The sequence below is a fragment of the Hemitrygon akajei genome, unplaced genomic scaffold, assembly GCF_048418815.1.
Source record: "Hemitrygon akajei unplaced genomic scaffold, sHemAka1.3 Scf000067, whole genome shotgun sequence".
Taxonomy (NCBI): domain Eukaryota; kingdom Metazoa; phylum Chordata; class Chondrichthyes; order Myliobatiformes; family Dasyatidae; genus Hemitrygon; species Hemitrygon akajei.
In genome coordinates, this window is record NW_027331953.1 from 4865907 (window position 1) to 4888300 (window position 22394).

General features: G+C 45.7%; 1 protein-coding gene across 1 annotated transcript; it reads left to right on the forward strand.

Annotated features, from left to right (window-relative positions):
* Positions 1-268: 268 nt before the first annotated feature.
* On the forward strand, positions 269-22079 carry LOC140722025 (zinc-binding protein A33-like). Its single transcript, XM_073036836.1, has 7 exons — positions 269-391; positions 2365-2685; positions 3377-3472; positions 3883-4116; positions 10068-10090; positions 10178-10296; positions 19167-22079. The coding sequence occupies exons 1-7, from the start codon at positions 269-271 to the stop codon at positions 19721-19723; spliced, it is 1473 nt and encodes a 490-aa protein (XP_072892937.1). The 3' UTR covers positions 19724-22079.
* The last annotated feature ends 315 nt before the right edge of the window (positions 22080-22394 follow it).

The window sequence follows — 22394 nt, forward strand, 5'->3', positions numbered from 1 at the left end:
TTCTCCTCATCTCAGTCCTGCTGAGGTGACCTCGGATTTTGAGTCTGTGATCCCTGGTTCCACTGCTCAGCCAGGAGAAACATCATTCCTGTCCCTACCCTGTAAATACCCTGTGAGACTGTTTCTGTCTCAATCAGGAAGCTTCTCCATGTGAACCTTGTGTTAATGAAATTGGTGACAGTTCTTTCAGACCAGCTGCTTTGACCACAAGAACACCAGACAGTGGTCAGCAAGGAATGTCCTGCAGTTACTGCAGGAGAAGGACTGGATGGTCACAGTGGACTGGTTCCCTGAGCAGACAGCCCAGACCATCTGGCAGAATGCCTCTTCACCAGATCTCATCAACAAGCAGCAAGACCTCACCTGTCTGGCGGCGAGAGCTTCCCTCCCGGTCTGATCCATGCTGCATGCCCAGAGATCACTCCCACAGCGCGCTGCCCCGAGATTACTGCAGTGGAGACGAGAGGGGCCCTCCCAGTCTGATCCTTGCTGCATGCCCGGAGATCACTCCCACGGCGCGCTGCCCCGAGATTACTGCAGTGGAGACGAGAGGGCCCCTCCCAGTCTGGTCCTTGCTGCATGCCCGGAGATCAGTCCCACAGCGCGCTGCCCCGAGATTACTGCAGTGGAGACGAGACGGCCCCTCCCAGTCTGATCTTTGCTGCATGCCCGGAGATCACTCCCACAGCGCGCTGCCCCGAGATTACTGCAGCGGAGACGAGAGGGCCCCTCCCAGTCTGATCCTTGCTGCATGCCCGGAGATCACTCCCACAGCGCGCTGCCCCGAGATTACTGCAGTGGAGACGAGAGGGCCCCTCCCAGTCTGATCCTTGCTGCATGCCCGGAGATCACTCCCACTGCGCGCTGACCCGAGATTACTGCAGTGGAGACGAGAGGGCCCCTGCCAGTCTGATCCTTGCTGCATGCCCGGAGATCACTCCCACTGCGCGCTGTCCCGAGATTACTGCAGTGGAGACGAGAGGGCCCCTCCCAGTCTGATCCTTGCTGCATGCCCGGTGATCACTCCCACAGCGCGCTGCGCTGAGATTACTGCAGTGGAGACGAGACGGTCACTCACCTCTTTGCGGACTGTGGGCTGGCGAAGATCTGTGGAGAAAGATGCAAGGGCCTGTTCCACAGCAGCTGCGTGACAGAAAGCTCACTGATCCTCGGGCTGTTCCCAGGACGCGCAGGAAAACGGACAGCGAGTGTTGCTGGAAAATCATCAACTCGGGGAAAGACGCTCGAAACTTGTTGGCCTGCCATCACATCGAGATGTCCGGAGAGCAGGGTCTACCAAACTGGGGTCCACTGTTACTGGTATTGGTCTTTGGCATAGAAAACGTTTGGTAACCGCTGTCGTACAGGAATGCTGCCGACCGACACATTCCAGACTACAGGGACACCATTAGTACTACAGGGATCCTCTAAACTGGACAGGGAGTGGCCGAGTTGGCTGAGGAAGCTTCACAGTTATTGTAGTAGTGAACCACCCCAGGGGGGCACATGGCTTCTCCTTTCAGCGCAGGACTTTAATCATCTTCCAGGGGAAGGTCCTTCCGACCGCAGGGATGAGGCCTTTGGAGATTCAGCTGACGTTTTTGTCGCACTGGGTTTTTACGGGATGGTTTGCCAGCCATATTGCCAACCCTCCTCCGCTCGTAGCCGGGCTGATTTATACCTCTGTGTGGTAGCCGGCGCCGTGTGAGCATTTATACCTGTGCGCAGGTGTGTCTGCGTCGCTCTGCAATTCACCGCCAAAACGCTAGCTGGCGCTGGGGTTTCTAATGGCGACTGAGCACATCATGTTGGATTTGGCGCTAATAAATGTTGAACAAGGGTTAATTTTAGTGACATTACTGCAACGCAGAAAAGAGAGAAGACGTTGGAGGAGATGGTATGTACGACCATTGAACGGATTGAGGCAGAAGGAGGGTGAATCTTCTGTGCTTGTCCGGCCACTGAGAGACATAGACGAGGAAATGCATTTCAAGTATTTTCGGATTTGACGATTTGGTTCATCGTCTCCAACCATTTATTTCGTATCAGTGTACGGACAGTATGCCTATAGACAGGAGGAAATGCGATGCTACCAAGCGGATCAATCACAGTTGTTGCGGTCTGCGTTGCCGTGACAAGCAGTTCGATTATCCAGCAGCAGAATGTTCATTCCCTGAGACTGCAGCGCGCGTAGTGGACAATCGCGGTACTGCAGGGGATCAGCAGCTCCCGGAAAGTGAAAGCATTCTGAATCAGGAAGTGCTGGGAGTTAACATGGCTTCGAAAGGACCGGCCGAGAGTTGGACCGAGGAGGCAATTTGTCGTATCTGCCTGGATTTCTTCACCGATCCGGTTATACTGGAGTGTGGGCACAACTTCTGTCGCTCTTGTATCACACGGTGTTGGGAAAGGGAGGAGAGAAACTCCTGCCCGGAATGTAGAGAGGTGATTGTTGACCGCACCCTCAGGGTGAATCGGGCCTTAGCAAATCTGGCTGAAAAAGCTCGAAATCTAAACCTGAACCCGAAAGGGAAGGAAAGTAAACCTCACTGCGAGGAACATGAGGAAGAATTGAAGCTGTTTTGTGAAACGGACAAGACACTGATCTGTGTGATCTGTGCAGCTGCGCAGGAACACAGACAGCACCCCTTCATTCTGATTAAAGAAGCTGTTAAAATCTGCAAGGTAAAAACGAACGTTAATTAAATACTTAACACATTTCCTTTCTCCTGCATACCATTACACGAGCCTCCATAACCAACACATCATTCTTTGCAACTTCGGCCATTTTCAACGGGATTCTAGCATCTCTCCGTCCCACAGCCCATCCCCGCACCCCGAACTCTCCGCTCTCCATACGGAGCGCGGTCCACGTACTGTATCGCCCTGATCCACTCGCTCCTCCCCACTGATCTCCCTCCTGGCACTGACACCTGCAAGCGGGACAAGTGCTACACCTGACTCCTAATCTCCTCCCTCGTCACCATTCAGGGCCGCAAACAGCCCAGTTCCTCCCGTTTCTTCCATGGTCGATTGTCCTCTCGTATTAGATTCCTTCTTCTCCAGCCCTTTACCTCTTCCACCTGTCCCCTCTCAGCTTCTCACTTCATCACCCTACCCTACGTTCCCCCTCACGTTGTCTCACCCGTCACCTGTCAGCTGGTTCTCATCCCCAACCTTTTTATTCTGGCTTCTGTCCCATTCCTTCCCAGTCCTAATGAACGGTCTCATCTCGAAACACCGACTGTTTATTTCCCCTGAATAGATGCTGCCTGACTCATTGAGTTCCTCCGGCATTTTGTGTGATAATCGGGTTTGATCACCTGTTTCTTTTGATGCACCTTTGTTTCTATTTCCTTCACTCTCTGACTTCCAGGATCAGATAAAATCTTCCTTAGACTCTCTCACAAAAAAGAAATCAGACTTCCAGGAAAAGGAGCAGCAACAGAAAGAGAAGATTTCCGGAGTTCGGGTGAGGCTTCCTGAGCGGGACTTCTGATATTACTGTTGAGTTTTGCTCAATTTAATGCAGAATAGCCGAGTATCGCAGCTCCAGTGACCTGGGTTCGATCCTGACCTCTGCTGCTGTCTGTGTGGAGTTTGCATGCTCTCCCTGTGGCCATGACAGTTTCAGACACATCCCAAGGACATGCCGGATGAATGGTTAATTACATTTAACCCTGTGAAGTTGGGGAGGGTGTGCGTGAATCAGATGGGGGTTTATGGGTCAATGAGGGAGAGTAGGTTTCAGGAAAACATGAGGGAATGGTGTTGACGGGAATGCACTCAGAAGTAGCATGGACTCCAAAAGACCGCACTGAACGACAAAAGGAAACAGAGCACAGCAATGAAGTATATTAATCTTCACCTTTCATTCGACAGGAACAGTCACACAGCCTTCAGTCCCACATCACATCCCAGTTTGCTGAACTGCGCCAGATTATCACTGAGAAAGAGCAGAGCTTACTCAGGAATCTCAGGGAAGAAGAGAAGAGGATTCTCAACTCAATGGAGAAAAATCTTCTAGCTCTTCAAGAGAATATAAGGATTATTCAGGAGGAAATCACTAAGTTAAAGGAACAGATGGATCAAAAAGACAGTGTGATATTTCTCAAGGTGAGGGATTATATTTCAATTTGTTTCTGTCAAAGGGCACTACATGAACAGTGGTATATTTGAAATAAACACAGTACAGCGGCCAATTCTAACAAATCAATTACCGCTGCTGGTGACCTCACACAAGTTGTTAGACTTGCATGACGCGCCCTCCAATCACTCCAATAATGACATTTCAAAATGTCCAAGATATGCTTTCAGTCCTTCATCAGCAAAATACAATCTCGAAGCGATGAAACTTCAGGGTAATTAATTGTAATGTAAGCTGCAACACAGCGGACAAGAACAGAATGACATCCGCCCGTCCCCAGCTCAAAACTGCCCAGAACAAAGTACAGAAACGTAACTTTTTCCCTTCGCTTTTACCACGTCCCCACTCACGTGACGAGTTACCATAATAAACACGTAACACAGAATACAATGCGGACAGAAAACAGATGTGTTGCTTCTACACACAGCATTTACAAATGGCAGTAAACTGTTTCTCACCAGACAATTGATACAACTATTCAGGGTTGCTGTTGTCCCATAATAATAAGATTATTGGAATTGGACACGCTGGAGGCAGGAAGCATGTTCCCACTGATGGGTGAGTCCAGAACTAGAGGCCACAGTTTAAGATTAAGGGATAGGCCGTTTAGAACAGTGATGCGGAAAAACTTCTTCATCCAGAGAGTGGTGGATATGTGGAATGCTCTGCCCCAGAAGGCAGTGGAGGCCGAGTCTCCGGATGCCTTCAAGAGAGAATTAGATAGAGCTCTTATAGATAGCGGGGTCAAGGGATATGGGGAGAGGGCAGGAACCGGGTACTGACTGTGTACGATCAGCCATGATCACAGTGAATGGCGGTGCTGGCTAGAAGGGCCGAATGGCCTACTCCTGCACCTATTGTCTATTGTCCCAAAACTGGGCTTCCACAACTTCTGTACATCCCAGTACAGAATGCAAATCTCCCTGAATTTATCTACTCTGATCATAACACAGAGCTGCTGACTGTTTCCTTAATTATCACATTAATTATCCTCTAAAACACTCATGAACACCCACACATCAGACTTATCCTCCATATCCGGTTTCCATCAGATGGGAATCTTCCACTGTCTCTTTATTTTCTGGATACATTTCACATGGGATTATATCCCATTCTCTATCATAAACAGGCCATTCGGTCCATCTTCTATCAGTTTCCCTGCTTCACAATCCTCCTGCCACCTACTCACCGCACCCAGCAACAGTTCCCCGAACTCCCTGGTCCCTCATGTGTTTATCCAGCCTCCCCATTACAGTCAGCCTCTGCTGTTCCATTTCAGCCACTCCTGTGGCACTGAGTTCCACATCCTCCTCACTAAATTTCTAGTGGAATTTATTAAAATCCATTTGGAATTTCGTCTACCCACAAGTCTCCCCATAAATAGAGGTACTTTCGCCACCCACACACAATCAAATACATCACTGATCTTAAATTCCTCCATCCTATCACACTAACGTCATATCCAGATGATAATGCACAGCTTGTCCTGTCTTCCCTGTAAGTTTCATCCTCTCAGTAATGGTCTGACATTCAGAAACTTTCCATGTAATTTACCCCGTAGTTTTATTCAATATTCAGGAGGTATAGACAGGAAAGAAAAGGAGGTGGGGTAGCATTGCTGGTTAGAGAGGAAATTAACGCAATAGAAAGGAAGGACATTAGCCTGGAGGATGTGGAATCGATATTGTTAGAGCTGCATAACACTAAGGGGCAGAAAACGCTGGTGGGAGTTGTGTACAAGCTACCTAACAGTAGTAGCAAGGTTGGGGATGGCATTAAACAGGAAATTAGAAATGCGTGCAATAAAGGAACAGTAGTTATAATGGGTGACTTCAATCTACAAACCCCATTTCCAGAAAAGTTGGGATATTTTCCAAAATGCAATAAAAACAAAAATCTGTGATATGTTAATTCATGTGAACCTTTATTTAACTGACAAAAGTACAAAGAAAACATTTTCATTAGTTTTACTGGCAAACTTAATCGTATTTTGTAAATATATACAAATTTAGAATTTGATGGCTGCAACACACTCAACAAGAGTTGGGACAGAGGCATTTTTACCATTGTGTTACATCACCTTTCCTTTTAATAACACTTTTTAATCGTTTTGGAACTGAGGATACTAATTGTAGTAGATTTGCACCTGAAAATTTTGTCCATTCTTGCTTGATATAAGACTTCAGCTGCTCAACAGTCCGTGGTGTCCGTTGTCTGATTCTCCTCTTCATGATGCGCCATACATTTTTAGTAGGAGATAGATCTGTACTGGCAGCAGGCACTCTGTGTCTACAAAGCTATGCTGTTGTAGCCCATGCAGAATGTGGTCTGGCATTGTCCTGCTGAAATAAGCATGGACGTCCCGGGAACAGATGTCGCCTTGATGGCAACATGTGCCTCTCTGAAATCCTAATGTACGCCTCAGAGTCAATGGTACCTTCACATACATACAACTCACTCAGCTGTGGGCACTGATGCACCCCCATACCATCACAGATGCTGGCTTTTGCTGATAACAATCAGGATGGTCATTATCATTTTTGGCACGGAGAGCTCGACACTCGTTTTTTCCAAAAACTAGCTGAAATGTGGACTCATCTGACCACAGCACACGGTTCCACAGTCTTTCGGTCCATCTGAGATGAGCTCGGGCCCAGAGAACTCGCCGGCGTTTCTGCATAGAGTTGATGTATGGCTTCCTCCTTGCGTAATACAGTTTCAAGTTGCATTTCTGGATGCAGCGACGGACTGTGTTAAGTGACAATGGTTTTCCGAAGTACTAATGAGCCCAGGTGGCTATAATTGTCACAATAGCATGACAGTTTCTTAGGCAGTGCCGCCTGAGGGCTCGAAGATCACGCACATTCAACAGTGGTTTCCGAACTTGCCCTTTACGCACTGAGATGTCTCTGAATTCTCTAAAACTTTTCACAATATTATGTACTGTAGATGTTGCAAGACCTAAATTCTCTGCAATCTTGCATTGGGAGATGTTCCTTTTGAACTGATTAACAATTCTCTCACGAATTTTGGCACAAAAGGGGTGTGCCACGACCCATTCTTGCTTGCAAAGACTGAGCCTTTGATGTACGCTACTTATGTACCCAGTCATGATAACTCACCTGCTACCAATTATCCTGCTTAATGTGAAGTCTTCCAAACCGGTGTTACTTGAATATTCTGTGCACTTTTCAATCTTATTTTAACTCTATCCCAACTTTTGTTGAGTGTATTGCAGCCATCAAATTATAAATTTGTGCATAATTACAAAATACAAATAAGTTGGTCTGTAAAACTATTGAAAATCTTTTCTTTGTACTTTTGTCAGTTAAATAAGGGATCACGTGAATTAACATATCATAGATTTTTGTTTTTATTGCATTTTGGAAAATATCCCAACTTTTTTGAAAATGGGGCTTGTACATATAGATTGGGTGAACCAAATTGGTAAGGGTGCTGAGGAAGATGATTTCTTGGAATGTATGCGGGATGGTTTTCTGAACCAACATGACGAGGAACCAACTAGAGAGCAGGCCATTCTAGATTGGGTATTGAGCAATGAGGAAGGGTTAGTTAGCAATCTTGTCGTGCGAAGCCCCTTGGGTAAGAGTGACCATAATATGGTGGAATTCTTCATTAAGATGGAGAGTGACATAGTTAATTCAGTAACAGAGGTTCTGAATTTAAAGAAGGGTAACTTTGAAGGTATGAGATGTGAATTAGCTAAGATAGACTGGCAAATGATACTTAAAGGGTTGACGGTCGATATGCAATGGCAAGCATTTAAAAATCGCATGGATGAACTACGACAATTGTTCCTCCCAGTTTGGCAAAAGAAAAAACCGCGGAAGGTAGTGCACCCGTTGCTGACAAGGGAAATTAGGGATAGTATCAAGTCCAAAGAAGAAACATATAAATTAGCAAAAAAAAAGCAGCACACCGGAGAACTGGGAGAAATTCAGGGACCAAAAAAACTGACTGTAAAAGCTTTTATAGATACGCGAAAAGAAAAAGATTGGACAAGACAAATGTAGGTCCTCTACAGTCAGAAACAGGTGAATTGATCATAGGGAACAAAGACATGGCAGACCAATTGATTAACTACTTTGGTTCTGTCTTCACTAAGGAGGACATCAATAATCTTCCGGAAATAGTAAGGGACCGTGGGTTTAGTGAGATGGAGGAACTGAGGGAAATACATGTTAGTAGGGAAGTGATGTTAGGTAAATTGAAGGGATTAAAGGCAGATAAATCCCCAGGGCCAGATGGTCTGCATCCCAGAGTGCTTAAGGAAGTAGCCCAAGAAATAGTGGATGCATTGGTGATAATTTTTCAAAACTCCTTAGATTCTGGATTAGTTCCTGAGGATTGGAGGGTGGCTAATGTAACCCTACTTTTTAAAAAAGGAGGGAGAGAGAAACCGTAGAATTATGGGGAAAATGCTAGCATCTTTTATCAAAGATGTGATAACAGCACATTTGGAAAGAGGTGAAATCATCGTACAAAGTCAGCATGGATTTGTGAAAGGAAAATCATGTCTGACGAATCTTATAGAATTTTTTGAAGATATAACTAGTGAGTGGATAGGGTAGAGCCAGTGGATGTGGTATATTTGGATTTTCAAAAGGCTTTTGACAAGGTCCCACACAGGAGATTAGTGTGCAAACTTAAAGCACACGATATTGGGGGTATGGTATTGATGCGGATAGAGAATTGGTTGGCAGACAGGAAGCAAAGAGTGGGAGTAAACGGGACCTTTAGTGACTAGTGTGGTACAGCAAGGTTCAGTGCTGGGACCCCAGTTGTTTACAATATATATTAATGATTCAGACGAGGGAATTAAATGCAGCATCTCCAAGTTTGCAGATGACACGAAGCTGGGCGCCAGTGTTAGCTGTGAGGAGGATGCTAAGAGGATGCAGGGTGACTTGGATAGTTTAGGTGAGTGGGCAAATTTATGGCAGATGCAATTTAATGTGGATGAATGTGAGGTTATCCACTTTGGTTGCAAGAACAGGAAAACAGATTATTATCTGAACACTGGCCGATTAGGAAAAGGGGAGATGCAACGGGACCTAGGTGTCATTGTACACCAGTCATTGAAGGTGGGCATGCAGGTACAGCAGTCGGTGAGAAAGGTAAATGGTATGTTGGCATTCATAGCAAAAGGATTTGAGTACAGGAGCAGGGAGGTTCTACTGCAGTTGTACAAGGCCTTGATGAGACCGCACCCTGGAGTATTATGTGCAGTTGTGGTCCCCTAATCTGAGGAAAGACATTCTTGCCATAGAGGGTGTACAAAGAAGGTTCACCAGATTGATTCCTGGGATGGCAGGACTTTCATATGAGGAAAGACTGGATCGACTAGGCTTATACTCACTGCAATTTAGAAGATTGAGGGAGGATCTTATTGAAACGTATAAAATACTAAAGGGATTGGACAGGCTTGGTGCAGGAAGATTGTTTCCGATGTTAAGGAAGTCCAGAACGAGGGGTCACAGTTTAAGGATAAAGGGGAAGCCTTTTAGGACCAAGATGAGGAAAAACTTCTTCACACAGAGTTGTGAATCCGTGGAATTCTCTGCCACAGGAAACAGTTGAGGCCGGTTCATTGACTATATTTAAGAGGAAGTTAGATATGGCCCTTGTGGCTAAAGGGATCTGGGGGTATGGAGAGAAAGCAAGTACAGGGTTCTGAGTTGGATGATCAGCCATGATCATACTGAATGGCGGTGCAGGCTCGAAGGGCCAAATGGCCTACTCCTGCACATATTTTCTATGTTTCTATGTTTCTGTATTGTCCGTGTGTGTGAGTGACTGTGGGAGTGGGAATTTTCAACACCTGGTAATGATTTGGATGAAATTCAGGATGTGGACAGTAAGTCCAAGTCTAATCGGATTTGTGTTTTATTTATTTCAGGAGGAAGCTCGTCGGAACAGAAGGTAGGACATGCTCTTTACTGAAACCCTGAATGGATTTGTAAAATAGTTCAGAATAGCAATTTATAACCAGCAGTTTAATATTTATAGGATTAATGACGATATCCAGAAATTGTCAGTGACAGATGGGACCCTACCAGTTGAAAAATTCGATCACCCCTATTTGTTGAAAACAGTGCTGAGAGGAACGCGTGATGCTATTAATCGAGGTAAAACTTATAAAGATTCATTTCTCCTTGTTTATGAAGCTCAATTTAGTTCCAATTTGAGGCAAAGATTGTCTGTAATACTGGGCTGAAGGGGAACTGCAGTTTATTCCACATCAACCGCACCGACTGGGAGGCATCACTGTCACATGGGCAGCTGGAGATGTCAGACCCCTGGACACGCCAGCACAGGGTCACAATACAACCAATACACGGGACTGGCAGATGAACCACTGTATCCTGATCCCAGGAAAATGCAGTAACACACCAGGACATGAGTTTGGATCTACCAGAAGAACTGGGAATTTAATACTGATGATAATATTGTAGGGAATAAAAGCAGGTATCAGTGTGGTGACCGGGATTGTCAGGAAAATACACAAGTCCTTCATGTGCCCTGTGAGTGCAGACTCTGACTGACGCAGGTCTTCCCCCTTCCGGATCAGCATCTCTCACTGTTTTTAGAGGCAGATGAGGGGAGTGGTCGTGATCGGGGACTGAATCGTCAGGGGAACAGACAGGAGAATCTATTGATGTGAACGGGACACCCGAATGGTATGTTGCCTCCTGGGTGCCAGGGTCAGGGATGCCTCGAATCGTGTCCGCAGCATTTCAGAGAGGGAGGGAAAAGAGCCAGATATCTTGATGAATTTTGGGACAATGACAATGGAAGTAAAAGCAAAGAGGTCATGATAATAGAATTTGGAGAGCTTGGTAGAAAGTTCAGAAGCAGCACCCCCAGGGTTGTAATTTCTGGATTGCTGCCTGTGCCACGTGCTGGTGAGGGTAGAAACAGGATAATTTGGCCGATTATCATGGCTGAGAAGATGGTGCTGGGGACAGGGATTCAGGTTCTTGGATCATCGGGATCTCATCTGGTGGAGGAATGACCTGCTCAAAAGGGATGGGTCGCACCTCGAGCCGAGGGAGAACAATATTCTCACAGAGAGGTTTGATAGAGCTGTTGGGGAGGGTTTAAACTAATTTGGTGGGGTGAGGGGTTGGAAGTGGAGTGAAGCGATAGAACTGATGGTAAAATGCAAAGATAGCGTGCAGTCAGACTGTCAGATAGGGCAGACAGATGAGAGGAGAAAATTGCAGCCAGCAGGGTGAGTATCAGTGCATTAGGGATGCAGAATTAAAAAGGGTAGCAGATACAGTACACAAAGTGTTATATCTCAATGCATGGAGTATGAGAAATAAGGTGGATGATCTTGTTGCACTATTACCGATTGTCAGGTATGATGTTGTGGCCATCACGGAATCGTGGCTGAAGGATGGTTGTAGTTGGGAGTTGAATGTTCAAGATTACACAATGTATCGGGGGAAGGAAGGAAGGCCGATGGGGTGGTGTGGCTCTGCTGGTAAATCAGCAGCAAGATGTGACATAGGATTGGAAGATGTTGAATCTTGTGGGTTGAGGTAAAGAACTGCAAAAGTAAAAATGACACTGACAGCAGTCATATACAGGCCTCCCAACAGTCAGTGGGTTGTGGCCCACAGATTACAACTGGAAATAGAAAAGGCTGATGAAAAGGACAATGTTATGATAATCATGGGAGATTTCAACATGCAGGTCAATTGGGAAAATCAAGTTGGTAAAGGATCTCAAGAGAGTGAGTTTGTTGAATGCAATGCGATGGCTTTCTAGAGCAGTTTGTCGTTGAGCCGACTCGGGGAACAGCTCTACTGGATTTGGTGTTATGTATTGAACCATAGGTGAGTAGTTAAAAGAAACCTTAGGAAGCAGTGCTCACAAAATGACTGAGTTCAACTTGAAATCTGATAAGGAGAAAGTGATGTCTGACATTGTAGTATTTCAGGGAAGTGAAAGAAATTACAGTGGTGAGAGAGGAGTTGGCCAAAGCAAATTGGAAGGAGATGCTGGCAGGGATGAGAGCAGAGCAGAAATGGTGTCAGTTTCTGAGAAAATGAGGAAGGTGAAGGATAGATGTATTCCAAAAATAAATAAATACTCATATGGCAAAATAGTAAAACCGTGGCTGACAAGGGAAGACAAGTTATTGTAAAGGCAAAAGAGAGGGCATACAACTAAACAAAAATTAGTAGGAAGACAAAGGATTGGGAAGCTTTTAAATATCTACAGAGAGGAACTAAAAGGATGATTGGGTGGGAAAAATAAACAAAAAATTGATTTGAATTGAATTGACTTTATTACTTACATCCTTCATATACATGAGGATTAAAAATCTTTACGTTACGTCTCCATCTAAATATGCAATGTGCAATTTATAGTAATTTATGATGAATTATCTGTATAACATGCTGGTCAATGTAACATAGAAATACAGTTGTGTCAACACGAGTTAATCAGTCTGATGGCCTGGTTGAAGAAGCTGTCCCGGAGCCTGTTGCTCCTGGATTTTCTGCTGTGGTACCGTATCCCAGATGGTAGCAACTGGTACAGTTTGTGGTTGGGGTGACTCTGGTCTCCAAAGATCCTTCAGGCCCTTTTTACACACCTGTCTTTGTAAAACAAGTTAGCAAACAACATCAAATTGTTTTTCAAATATTGTAAAAAAAACAGAGATGAGAGTGAATATAGGACCGCTAGAAAATGAGGCCAGATAAATAATAACGCGGGATAAAGAGACGGCAGATAAACCAAATATTTTGCACCAGTCTTCACTGTGGAAGGCACTAGCACTGTGCCCGGTATTGAAGAGTGCGAGGGGAGAGAAGTGAGTGCAGTTACTGTTACAAGGGCGAAGGTGCTCAAAAGGCTGAAAGACTTAAAGGTACATAAGTCACCAGGACCAGATGAACTGCACCTTAGTGTTCTGAAAGAGGTCGCAGTAGAAATTATGGAGGCATTTGAAATGGTCTTTCAAAAATCATTGGACCCTGGCATGGTGCCAGAGGACTGGAAAATGGCAAATGTCACTTAACTCTTTAAGGAAGGAGGAAGGCAACAGAAAGGAAATTATAGACAGTTAGCCTCACCTCTGTGGTTGGGAAGAAATTGGAGTCAATTATTAAGTATGAGGCTATGGAATACTTGATGACACTGGACAATATTGGACAAGTCAGCATGACTTCGTTAAGGAAATATCCTGCCTGACAAACCTGTTGGGATTCTTTGAGGAGGTTACAAGCAGGATAGATAAAGGGGATGCAGTGGATGTTGTATATTTGGAATCTCAGAAGGCCTTTGACAAGGTGCCACACATGAAGGTGGTAACCAGGTTAAGAGGCCATGGTATTACAGAAAAGTTAATGGCATGGTTAGAACATTGGCTGATTGGTAGGAAACAGCGAATGAGAGTAAAGGGATCCTTGTCTGGTTGGCTGTCAGTGACTCGTGTTCCACGGGGGTCAGTGTTAGGACACCTTCATTTTATGCTGGAAATCAAGATTTAGCTGATGGAATAGACCATAAGATATAGGAGCAGAAATAGGCCATTCGGCCCATCGAGCCTGCGCCACCATTCAGTCATGGGCAGATCCAATTCTTCAGTCATCGCCACTCCCCTGCTTTCACCCCAGACCCTTTGATGCCCGGGCTAATCAAGAACCTAATCAGGGATGGGGGAACAGCAGGGCACATTAGCTCACGGTTTAAAAGATTCGTGTGTTTGGCGAAATAAGGGGGTGAGTAGACCTATCTTTCTTTGTTTCATTCCTGTAGAATCAGGTAGCTTGTCTGCAGGGTTAGTGCTTTGTTCAGGGTGTCAGATGTGGGAATCCTGGGAGACCTCCAGCCTCCCTGATAGCCTCATCTGCACCAGGTGAACCGAGATTCAGCACCTCGGAGACCGTGTTAGGGATCTGGAGCTGCAGCTTGATGGCCTACTGCTTATTAGAGAAAATGAAGAGGTGATAGGCAGGAGCTACAGAGTGGTAGTCATCCGTAGGCTACAGGGGTCAGAAAACTGGGTGACTGTCAGGAGAGGGAAGGGAAATGCCCGGATAGTGGAGAGCACCCCTGTGGCTGCACCCCTCAGCAACAAGTATATCGTTTCGGATGCTGTTGAGGGGGATGACCTGACAGGGGACGGCCACGGTGACCGGGTCTCTGGCACTGAGCCTGGCGCTGTTGTGCAGGAGGGAAGGAGGGAGAAGAGGAATGCGGTAGTCATAGGGGATTGCATAGTCAGGGGAACAGACAGGAGATTCTGTGAGCCTGATAGAGATTCCCGCATGGTGTGCTGCCTCCCAGCTGCCAGGGTACGGGTTACACCTGAACCCGAAGGGAATCAATATCATAGCGGGAATGTTTAATAGAGCTGTCAGGGAGGGTTTAAACTAATTTGGCAGGGGGATGGGAAACCGGAATGATAGAGCGGAGGAGGGGGAAAACAGAAATAAATCTAAGATAGTGAGCAGTAAAGATGTCAGGAAGGACAGACAGGTGATGGGGCAAATTTGTAGCCAATGGGATGAGTTGCAGTGCAATCAATGCAAAAAGTACCAAATACTGGACTTAAGATGTTATACCTAAATACACACAGCATAAGGAATAAGGTGGATGATCTTGTCGTACAGCTACAGATTGGCAGGTATAATTTTGTGGCCATCACTGAGACGTGGCTAAAGGATGCATGTCACCGAGAGCTGAACGTCCAAGGATACACGGTGTATCGGAAGGATAGGCAGGTAGGCAGAGGGAGTTGCGTGGCTTTATTGGTAAGAAATGATATTAAATCATTAGAAAGAGGTGACATAGGATCGGAAGTGCAGAACCTTTTTGGGTTGAGCTAAGAAATCGCAGGGGTAAAAGGTCCTTGATGGCAGTTATCTACAGGCCTCCTAACAGCTGCAGTGAGGTGGACTACAAACTACAACAGGAAATAGAAAAGGTTTGCCAGAAGGGCAGTGTTATGATAATTGTGGGGGATTTTAACATGCGAGTGGATTGGGAAATTCAGGTCGACACTGGATCTCAAGACAGAGAATTTGTAGAATGTCTACGAGATGGCTTTTCAGAACAGCTTGTTGTTGAGCCCACTAGGGGATCAGAGGTACTGGATTGGATATTGTGTAACGACCCAGAGGTGATTAGAGAGATTGAGGAGAAGGAACCGTTACGAGGCAGTGATCGTAACATGATTGAGTTCACTGTGAAATTTGAGAAAGAGAAGCCGAAATCCGATGCGTCGGTATTTCAGTGGAGTAAAGGAAATGACAGTGGCACGAGAGAGGAACTGGCCAAATTTGACTGGAAAGGGACACTAGCGGGAAGGACGGCAGAGCAGCAGTGGCTGGAGTTTATGCGAGAAGTGAGGAAGGTGCAAGACAGATATATTCCAAAAAAGGAGAAATTTTCGAATGGAAAAACGATGCGACCGTGGCTGACAAGAGAAGTGAAAGCCAAAGTAAAAGCAAAGGAGAGGGCATTCAAGGAAACAAAAATTAGTGTGAAGACAGAGGATTGGGAAGTTTTTAAAAGCTTACAAAAGGAAACAAAGAAGGCCATTAAGAGGGAATAGATGAACGATGAAAGGAAGCTAGCAAATAATATCAAAGAAGATACTAAAAACTTTTTCAAGTATATAAAGAGTAAAAAAACAGGTGAAAGTGGATATAGGACCAATAGAAAATGATGCTGGAGAAATTGTAATGGGAGATAAGGAGATGGCTGAGGAACTGAACGAGCATTTGCATCAGTCCTCACTGAGGAAGATATCAGCAGTATACCGGACACTCAAGGGTGTCAGGGAAGAGAAGTGTGCGCAGTCACAATTACGACAGAGTAAGTACTCAGGAAGCTGAATAGTCTCAGGGTAGATAAATCTCCAGGACCAGATGGAATGCACCCTTGTGTTTTGAAGGAAGTAGCTGTGGAGATCGCGGAGGCATCAGCAATGATCTTTCAAAAGTCAATAGATTCTGGCATGGTTCCGGAGGAGTGGAAGATTGCAAATGCCACTCTGATATTTAAGAAGGAGGGAAGGAAGCAAAAAGTGAATTATAGACCTGTTAGCTTGAGAAATGGTTGGGAAGTTTCCGGAGTCAATTGACAAGGATGAGGTTACGGAGTACCTGGAGGCATATGACAAGATAGGCCAAACTCAGCATGGTTTCCTTAAAGGAAAATCCTGCCTGACAAACCCATTGAAATTTTTCCAGGTAATTACAAGTAGGCGAGACAAGGGAGATGCAGTGGATGTTGTGTATTTGGATTTTCAGAAGGCCTTTGACAAGGTGCCGCACATGAGGCCGCTAAACAAGATAAGAGCCCATGGAATTACGGGAAAGTTACATATGTGGATAGAGCGTTGGTTGATTGGCACGAAACACAGAGAGGGAATAAAGGTGTCCCATTCTGGTTGGCTGCCAGTTACCAGTGGTGTTCCACAGGGGTCCATGCTGGGGCCACTTCTTTTTACGTTGTATATCAACGATTTGGCTTATGGAATAGATGGCTTTGTGGCTAAGTTTGCTGATGATACAAAGATAAGTGGAGGGGACGGTAGTGCTGAGGAAACAGAGAGTCCACAGAGAGACTTGGATAGATTGGGAGAATGGTCAAAGAAGTGGCAAATGAAATACAATGTTGAAAAGTGTATGGTCATGCACGTTGGTAGAAGAAATAAATGGGCAGCCTATTATTTAAATGGTGAGAGAATTCAAAGTTCTGAGATGCAACGGGACTTGGGAGTGCTCGTGCAGGATACCCTGAAGGTTAACCTCCAGGTTGAGTCGGTGGTGAAGAAGGCGAATGCAATGTTGGCATTCATTTCTAGAGGAATAGGGTATAGGAGCAGGATGTGATGTTGAGGCTCTATAAGGAACTGGTAAGACCTCACTTGGGATACTGTGTGTAGTTTTGGGCTCCTTATTTTAAAAAGGATGATCTGACATTGGAGAGGGTTCAGAGAAGATTCACTAGAATGATTCCGGGAATGAGAGGGTTAAGATATGTGGAACATTTGACCGCTTTTGGACTGTACTCCTTGGAGTTTAGAAGAATGAGGGGAAACCTCACAGAAACATTTCGAATGTTAAAAGGCATGGACAGAGTGGATGTGGCAAAGTTGTTTCCCATGGTGGGGGAGTCTAGTACGAGAGAGCATGACTTAAGGATTGAAGGGCGCCCTTTCAGAATGGAGATGCAAAGAATTTTTTTTAGCCAGAGGGTGGTGAATCTGTGAATTTCTTGCGGCAGTGGAAGCCAAGTCATTGGGTGTATTTAAGACAGAGATTGATAGGTATGTGAGTAGCCAGGGCATCAAAGGTCATGGTGAGAAGGCGGGGGAGTGGGACGAAATGGGAGAATGGATCAGCTCATGATAAAATGGTGGAGCAGATTCAAAGGAACGAATGGCCGGCTTCTGCTACTTTGTCTTATGGTCTTATTTGAAAGCACCAGTATACGTAATAAGGATCTTGTAGCACAGGTAGAGTTTGGCAGGTACAAACTTCGGCAGCTACGACTTTGGTCGAAGGAATAAAGACGTAGACAATTCGGTAAACAGGGCGAAATTCAAAAATCAGAGGAGCAAAGGGACTTGGGTGTCCTTGTGCAGGATTCCCTGAAGGTTAACTTGCAGTTTGTGTCAGTGGTAAGATTGGCAAACTCAATGTTTGCTTTCACTTCGAGAGGATTAGAGTACAAGAGCAAGGTTGTAATTCTGAGGTTTTAATAAGGCATTGGTCAGACCACACTTGGAGTATTGTGAGCAGTTTTGGGTCCCTTCTATTTGAAAACATGTACTGGCATTGGAGGGGGTCCAGAAGATTCACAAGAATTATTCCGGGAATGAAAGTGTTAACATATGAGGAGTGTTTGATGGTTCTGGGCCTGTACTCATGGGAGTTTAGAAGAATGGCTGATTTATTATCCCTCTCAATCTTATTCTCCTGCCTCCTTCCCATAACTTTTGAGACTCTGACTGATCAAGAAGTTTACTTATTAATTTCTGCTTTAAAAATCAAACAGAAGAAAATCTGCAGATGCTGGTAATCCAAGCTACACAGGTCCTGATGAAGGTTCTCGCCAGATCTCTCTGACACCTGTCTGGAGAGAGTTGATATGGGGAGGATGTGGGTGGGTCGAGAACGGTAAGCACAGCCTCCGACTATAGGGATGTCCATTTAGGACAGAGATGAGGAGGAATTCCTTTATCCACAGGATAGTGAATCTGCCACAGGCAGCTGTGGAGGCCAAATGATTGAGTATATTTAAAGCAGAGTAACACACACAAATTGTTGGGGGAAGAGCAGGCCGGGAAGTTTCCAATGAAAAGAGTAAACAGTCGACGGTTCAGACTGAAACACTTCATCAGGACCTGTGTTGCTTAAGAGTTCCTGCAAATTCATCCCCTGCCCTAATGAGGGGCTGCGAGGGATGGGGTTGTGGGAAAGGGGACAAAGTCATCCTCATCTGCCATCTTTGCCCCCTGTAGCTTCTCATTACGTCCACACACAGAGTTCACCCAGGGGCTTTCCACCCCTCCCCCTCCTGGTTCAATCTGCCATTCATCTCTCCCCTACTGGTTCCCATTATCACCTCCTTTACTGTCTCAAACCATCACACTCCCCCACTTCACACTCACAAATTAATGTGAACATTGTATGACGGGCCTGTTTCTGTGCTGTACTGCTCTATGTTCTCTGTTCCCAGTTTCGAAGAATGAGAGGAGATCTCATGGAAACACAAAATTCTTTCAGGGGTCAACAGGCAGGAGTGAGGGAGGATGTTTCCCCTGTCTGAGGAGTCAAGGGCCAGGGGTCTCTCCCCACTCTGTCCAGCGGAAAACCTTTGGGGAGACAGTTGTCCACTCGCCTTTCCCCCGATCCCCGGGGCCGCGCTGCCCGAGTCGTACCCCCCCCCCGATCCCCAAGGCCGCGCTGCCCGAGTCTCCCCCCCGATCCCCGGGGACTCTCTAATTCTCTGCTTCTCCCCCCAGTCTCTGTGACCTTGGATGTGGAAACGGCAGGTCCGGATCAAGAGGTGTCTGAGGATCGGAAGAGTCTGAGATGGAACCCGACCTGGAGGTATTTCCCTGACACCGGGAAGAGATTCACACACCGTCGTTGTGTGCTGGGATCGGAGGGATTCACATCGGGGAGACATTACTGGGAGGTGGAAGTGACGGGGATTCGGGGCTGGAGTCTGGGAGTCGCCGCAGAGTCTGTGGAGAGGAAGAGAGGGGTCAGTCTGAGTCCGGAGACCGGATTCTGGGTCATCGGGCGGGAGTCTTGTGACGTGATACGTCGGGATGGTACCGTGTCCCGTGGTCTCATCAGCTCTGAGTCACGTCTCGTTGCCGGTCTCATCCCCGGGAGGGTGGGAGTTTATCTCAGTTACGAGTCCGGGACAGTTTCATTTTACAACGCGGAGACCAAGTCCCATCTCCACACCTTCACTGGGAATAAATTCACGGGGAAACTTTATCCTTTCTTCGCGTCCGGGGATGTCAACCAGTGGCTGAGAATCTGCTCCGGTTCCGCTCCGGGTCTGTAAACGGGTCGGGTCCCGGGACCGGCATCAGGAGTAAAGTCTCTGTAAATATAAATGTGCGGAGAGTGCAGCTAAATACGTGGCTAAGGAGATGGTGCAGGAGGGAGGGCTTCATGTTTCTGGACAATTGGGCTTTGTTCCCGGGAAAGTGGGGCCTGTTCCAACGGGACGGTTTGCCCCTGAACTGGAGGGGGACTAACATCCTTGCGGGTAGATTTGCCAGTGCTGCTCCGCGGGATTCAATCTAGATTTGCAGAGGGAGGGGAACCAGAGTGTTAGAGCAGTTAGTGAGGTGGAGGAGGATAAGGAACATGAGAGGACTGCATGTATAGATGGAAATGAAAAAAAAGCTTTATGCATGATATAAATATTCTCAGGTACATCTATTTCAATGCACGGAGTATTGTTGGTAAAACAGATGAGTTTAGGGAGTGGGCTGACACGTGGGATTACGACATTACTGCTATCAGTGAGACTTGGTGGCAGGAGGGGCAGAACTGGCAGCTTAATGTTCCGGTAAAATTGGAGAAGGGCCCATTTTGTGGAAATGAAAAAGTATCTCGGAAGAGTGGATTGGGAAACGTTTTTTTTCTGGCAAGGATGTGTTCAGTAAGTTCAAATGTGAAATTTTGAGAGTGCAGAGTTTGCACGTTCCTGCCAGGATTAAAGGCAAAGTTAACAGGCATAGGGAACCTTGTATAGAAAATGTAAGAAAATACTATTTTTACAAATATATTGAGAGTAAGTGGATAGTAAGGGACAGAATTGTTCCCTAGAAGATCAGAGTATGTAGCCTCACGAGATGGGGGAGATCTTAAACAGTTTTTTTGCATCAGTATTTACTCAGGAAACTGGCATAGTGTATATGGAAAGAAGGGAAACAAGCAGTAGTGTCATGGAACATTTGTAGATTAAAGAGGAGGAGGTGCTTGTTGCCTTACAGCGAATAAAGGTAGATAAATCCCCGGGGCCTGACTTGTTATTTTTTCGGACCTTGAGAGAGACGAGTGTACAAAAAGGCAGGGGACCTGACACAAATATTTAAAATGTCCTCAGCCAAGGGTGCAGTGCCGGAGGATTGGAGGGTAGCTCATGTTGTTCCGTTGTTTAAAAAAGGCTCCAGGAGCAAACCAGGTAACTACAGGCCAGTGAGCCTGACATCAGTAGTAGGTACATTATTGGAAGGAGTTCTGAGAGATCGGATATACAAGTATTTGGACAGCCAAGGGCTGATTAAGGATAGTCAGTATGGCTTTGTGCATGGTAGATCGTGTTTAATGAATGTTGCAGAGTTTTTCGAGGAGGTGACCAAGAAAGTAGTTGAAGGAAAGGCTTTGGATGTTGTCTGCATGAACTTTAGTAAGGCCTTTGACAAGGTCCCACATGGGAGGTTAGTTCAGAAGGTTCAGACACTAGGTATCCATAGAGAGGTTGGAAGCTGGATTCGAAATTGGCTGTGTGGGAGAAGACAGACAGTGGTAGTGGATGATTGCTTCTCAGACGGGAGGCCTGTGACTAGTGGTGTGTCTTTGGGATCGGTGCTGGGACTATTGTTGTTTGTTGTCGATATCAATGATATAGATGTGGTCAATTGGATAAGCAATTTTGCTGATGACACCAAGATTGGAGTTTTAAGAATAAATTGGATAGATACATGGATGGGAGAGGTTTGGAGGGTTACGGACTGGGTGCAGGTCAATGGGACGAGCGGAATAAAGTTTCCGCACAGACTAGAAGCGCCAAATGGCCTGTTTTCTGTGCTGTAGTGTTCTTTGGTTCTATGGAGTGAAATAAACACGGGATGAGAATTATTGATCGATTAATTTTAACTCGTTCACCGCATCCGTCAACCGAACAGAAATACTGGGGATTTAGCAGCAGCTGCGGGCGGCGGGTCCTGAGCTCCCCCGGGTCCTAAAGTCCACTCGTAATGAGACAGGTTAAATGGGCCAAGTGGGGTCGGTGCTGACTGGAAAAGACAGTGAAGATTGTTCATTACGTTCATCTGCCATTTCTTTGTCCCCCATTACCACTTCACCAGCATTATTTTCCTGTGGTCCAGTATCAACTCTCATCTCCCTTTCACTCTTCATGTAACTGAAAACTAAACTTTTAGTATCCTGATTTATATTATTGGCCAGTTTGCCCTCATATTTCGTCTTGTCCATTCTTATGGCTTTTTTCGTTGCCTTTTGTTGGATTTTAAGAGCATCCCAATAATCCATCATCCCAATCAACTTTGCTACTTTATATGCCATTTCCTTAGGTTTAACACAATTATTGCATTCCGTTTCCAGCTCAAACTGTGAATTAGATTAAAGTCAGTCCCACGATTTAATAAAGTTTTTATTTGAAAACTATCTACCCTCGCAAAGATTGTACTGAAGACTGCATTTGATTTTTCTTCAGCCTTATACGCTTCACTTTGAAATAGTATGTGTTCCGACAATTTCATAATGACAAAATGTACACGACACAGAATGAAGTTTTCCAATTAGATACAAGACATAAATTAAGCATTGTGTGGGCTTTTCAACGTCATTCCCTTTCCTTCCCTTGTTTTAAGCCCTTCTTCTAGAAACCCAACAGGTTTATGTATTCTGTAAAGGTGTCTGTCCTTATGTCCATTATCATGTCTTGCCATATGCCCCTAATTCTTAACACTACCAACCCT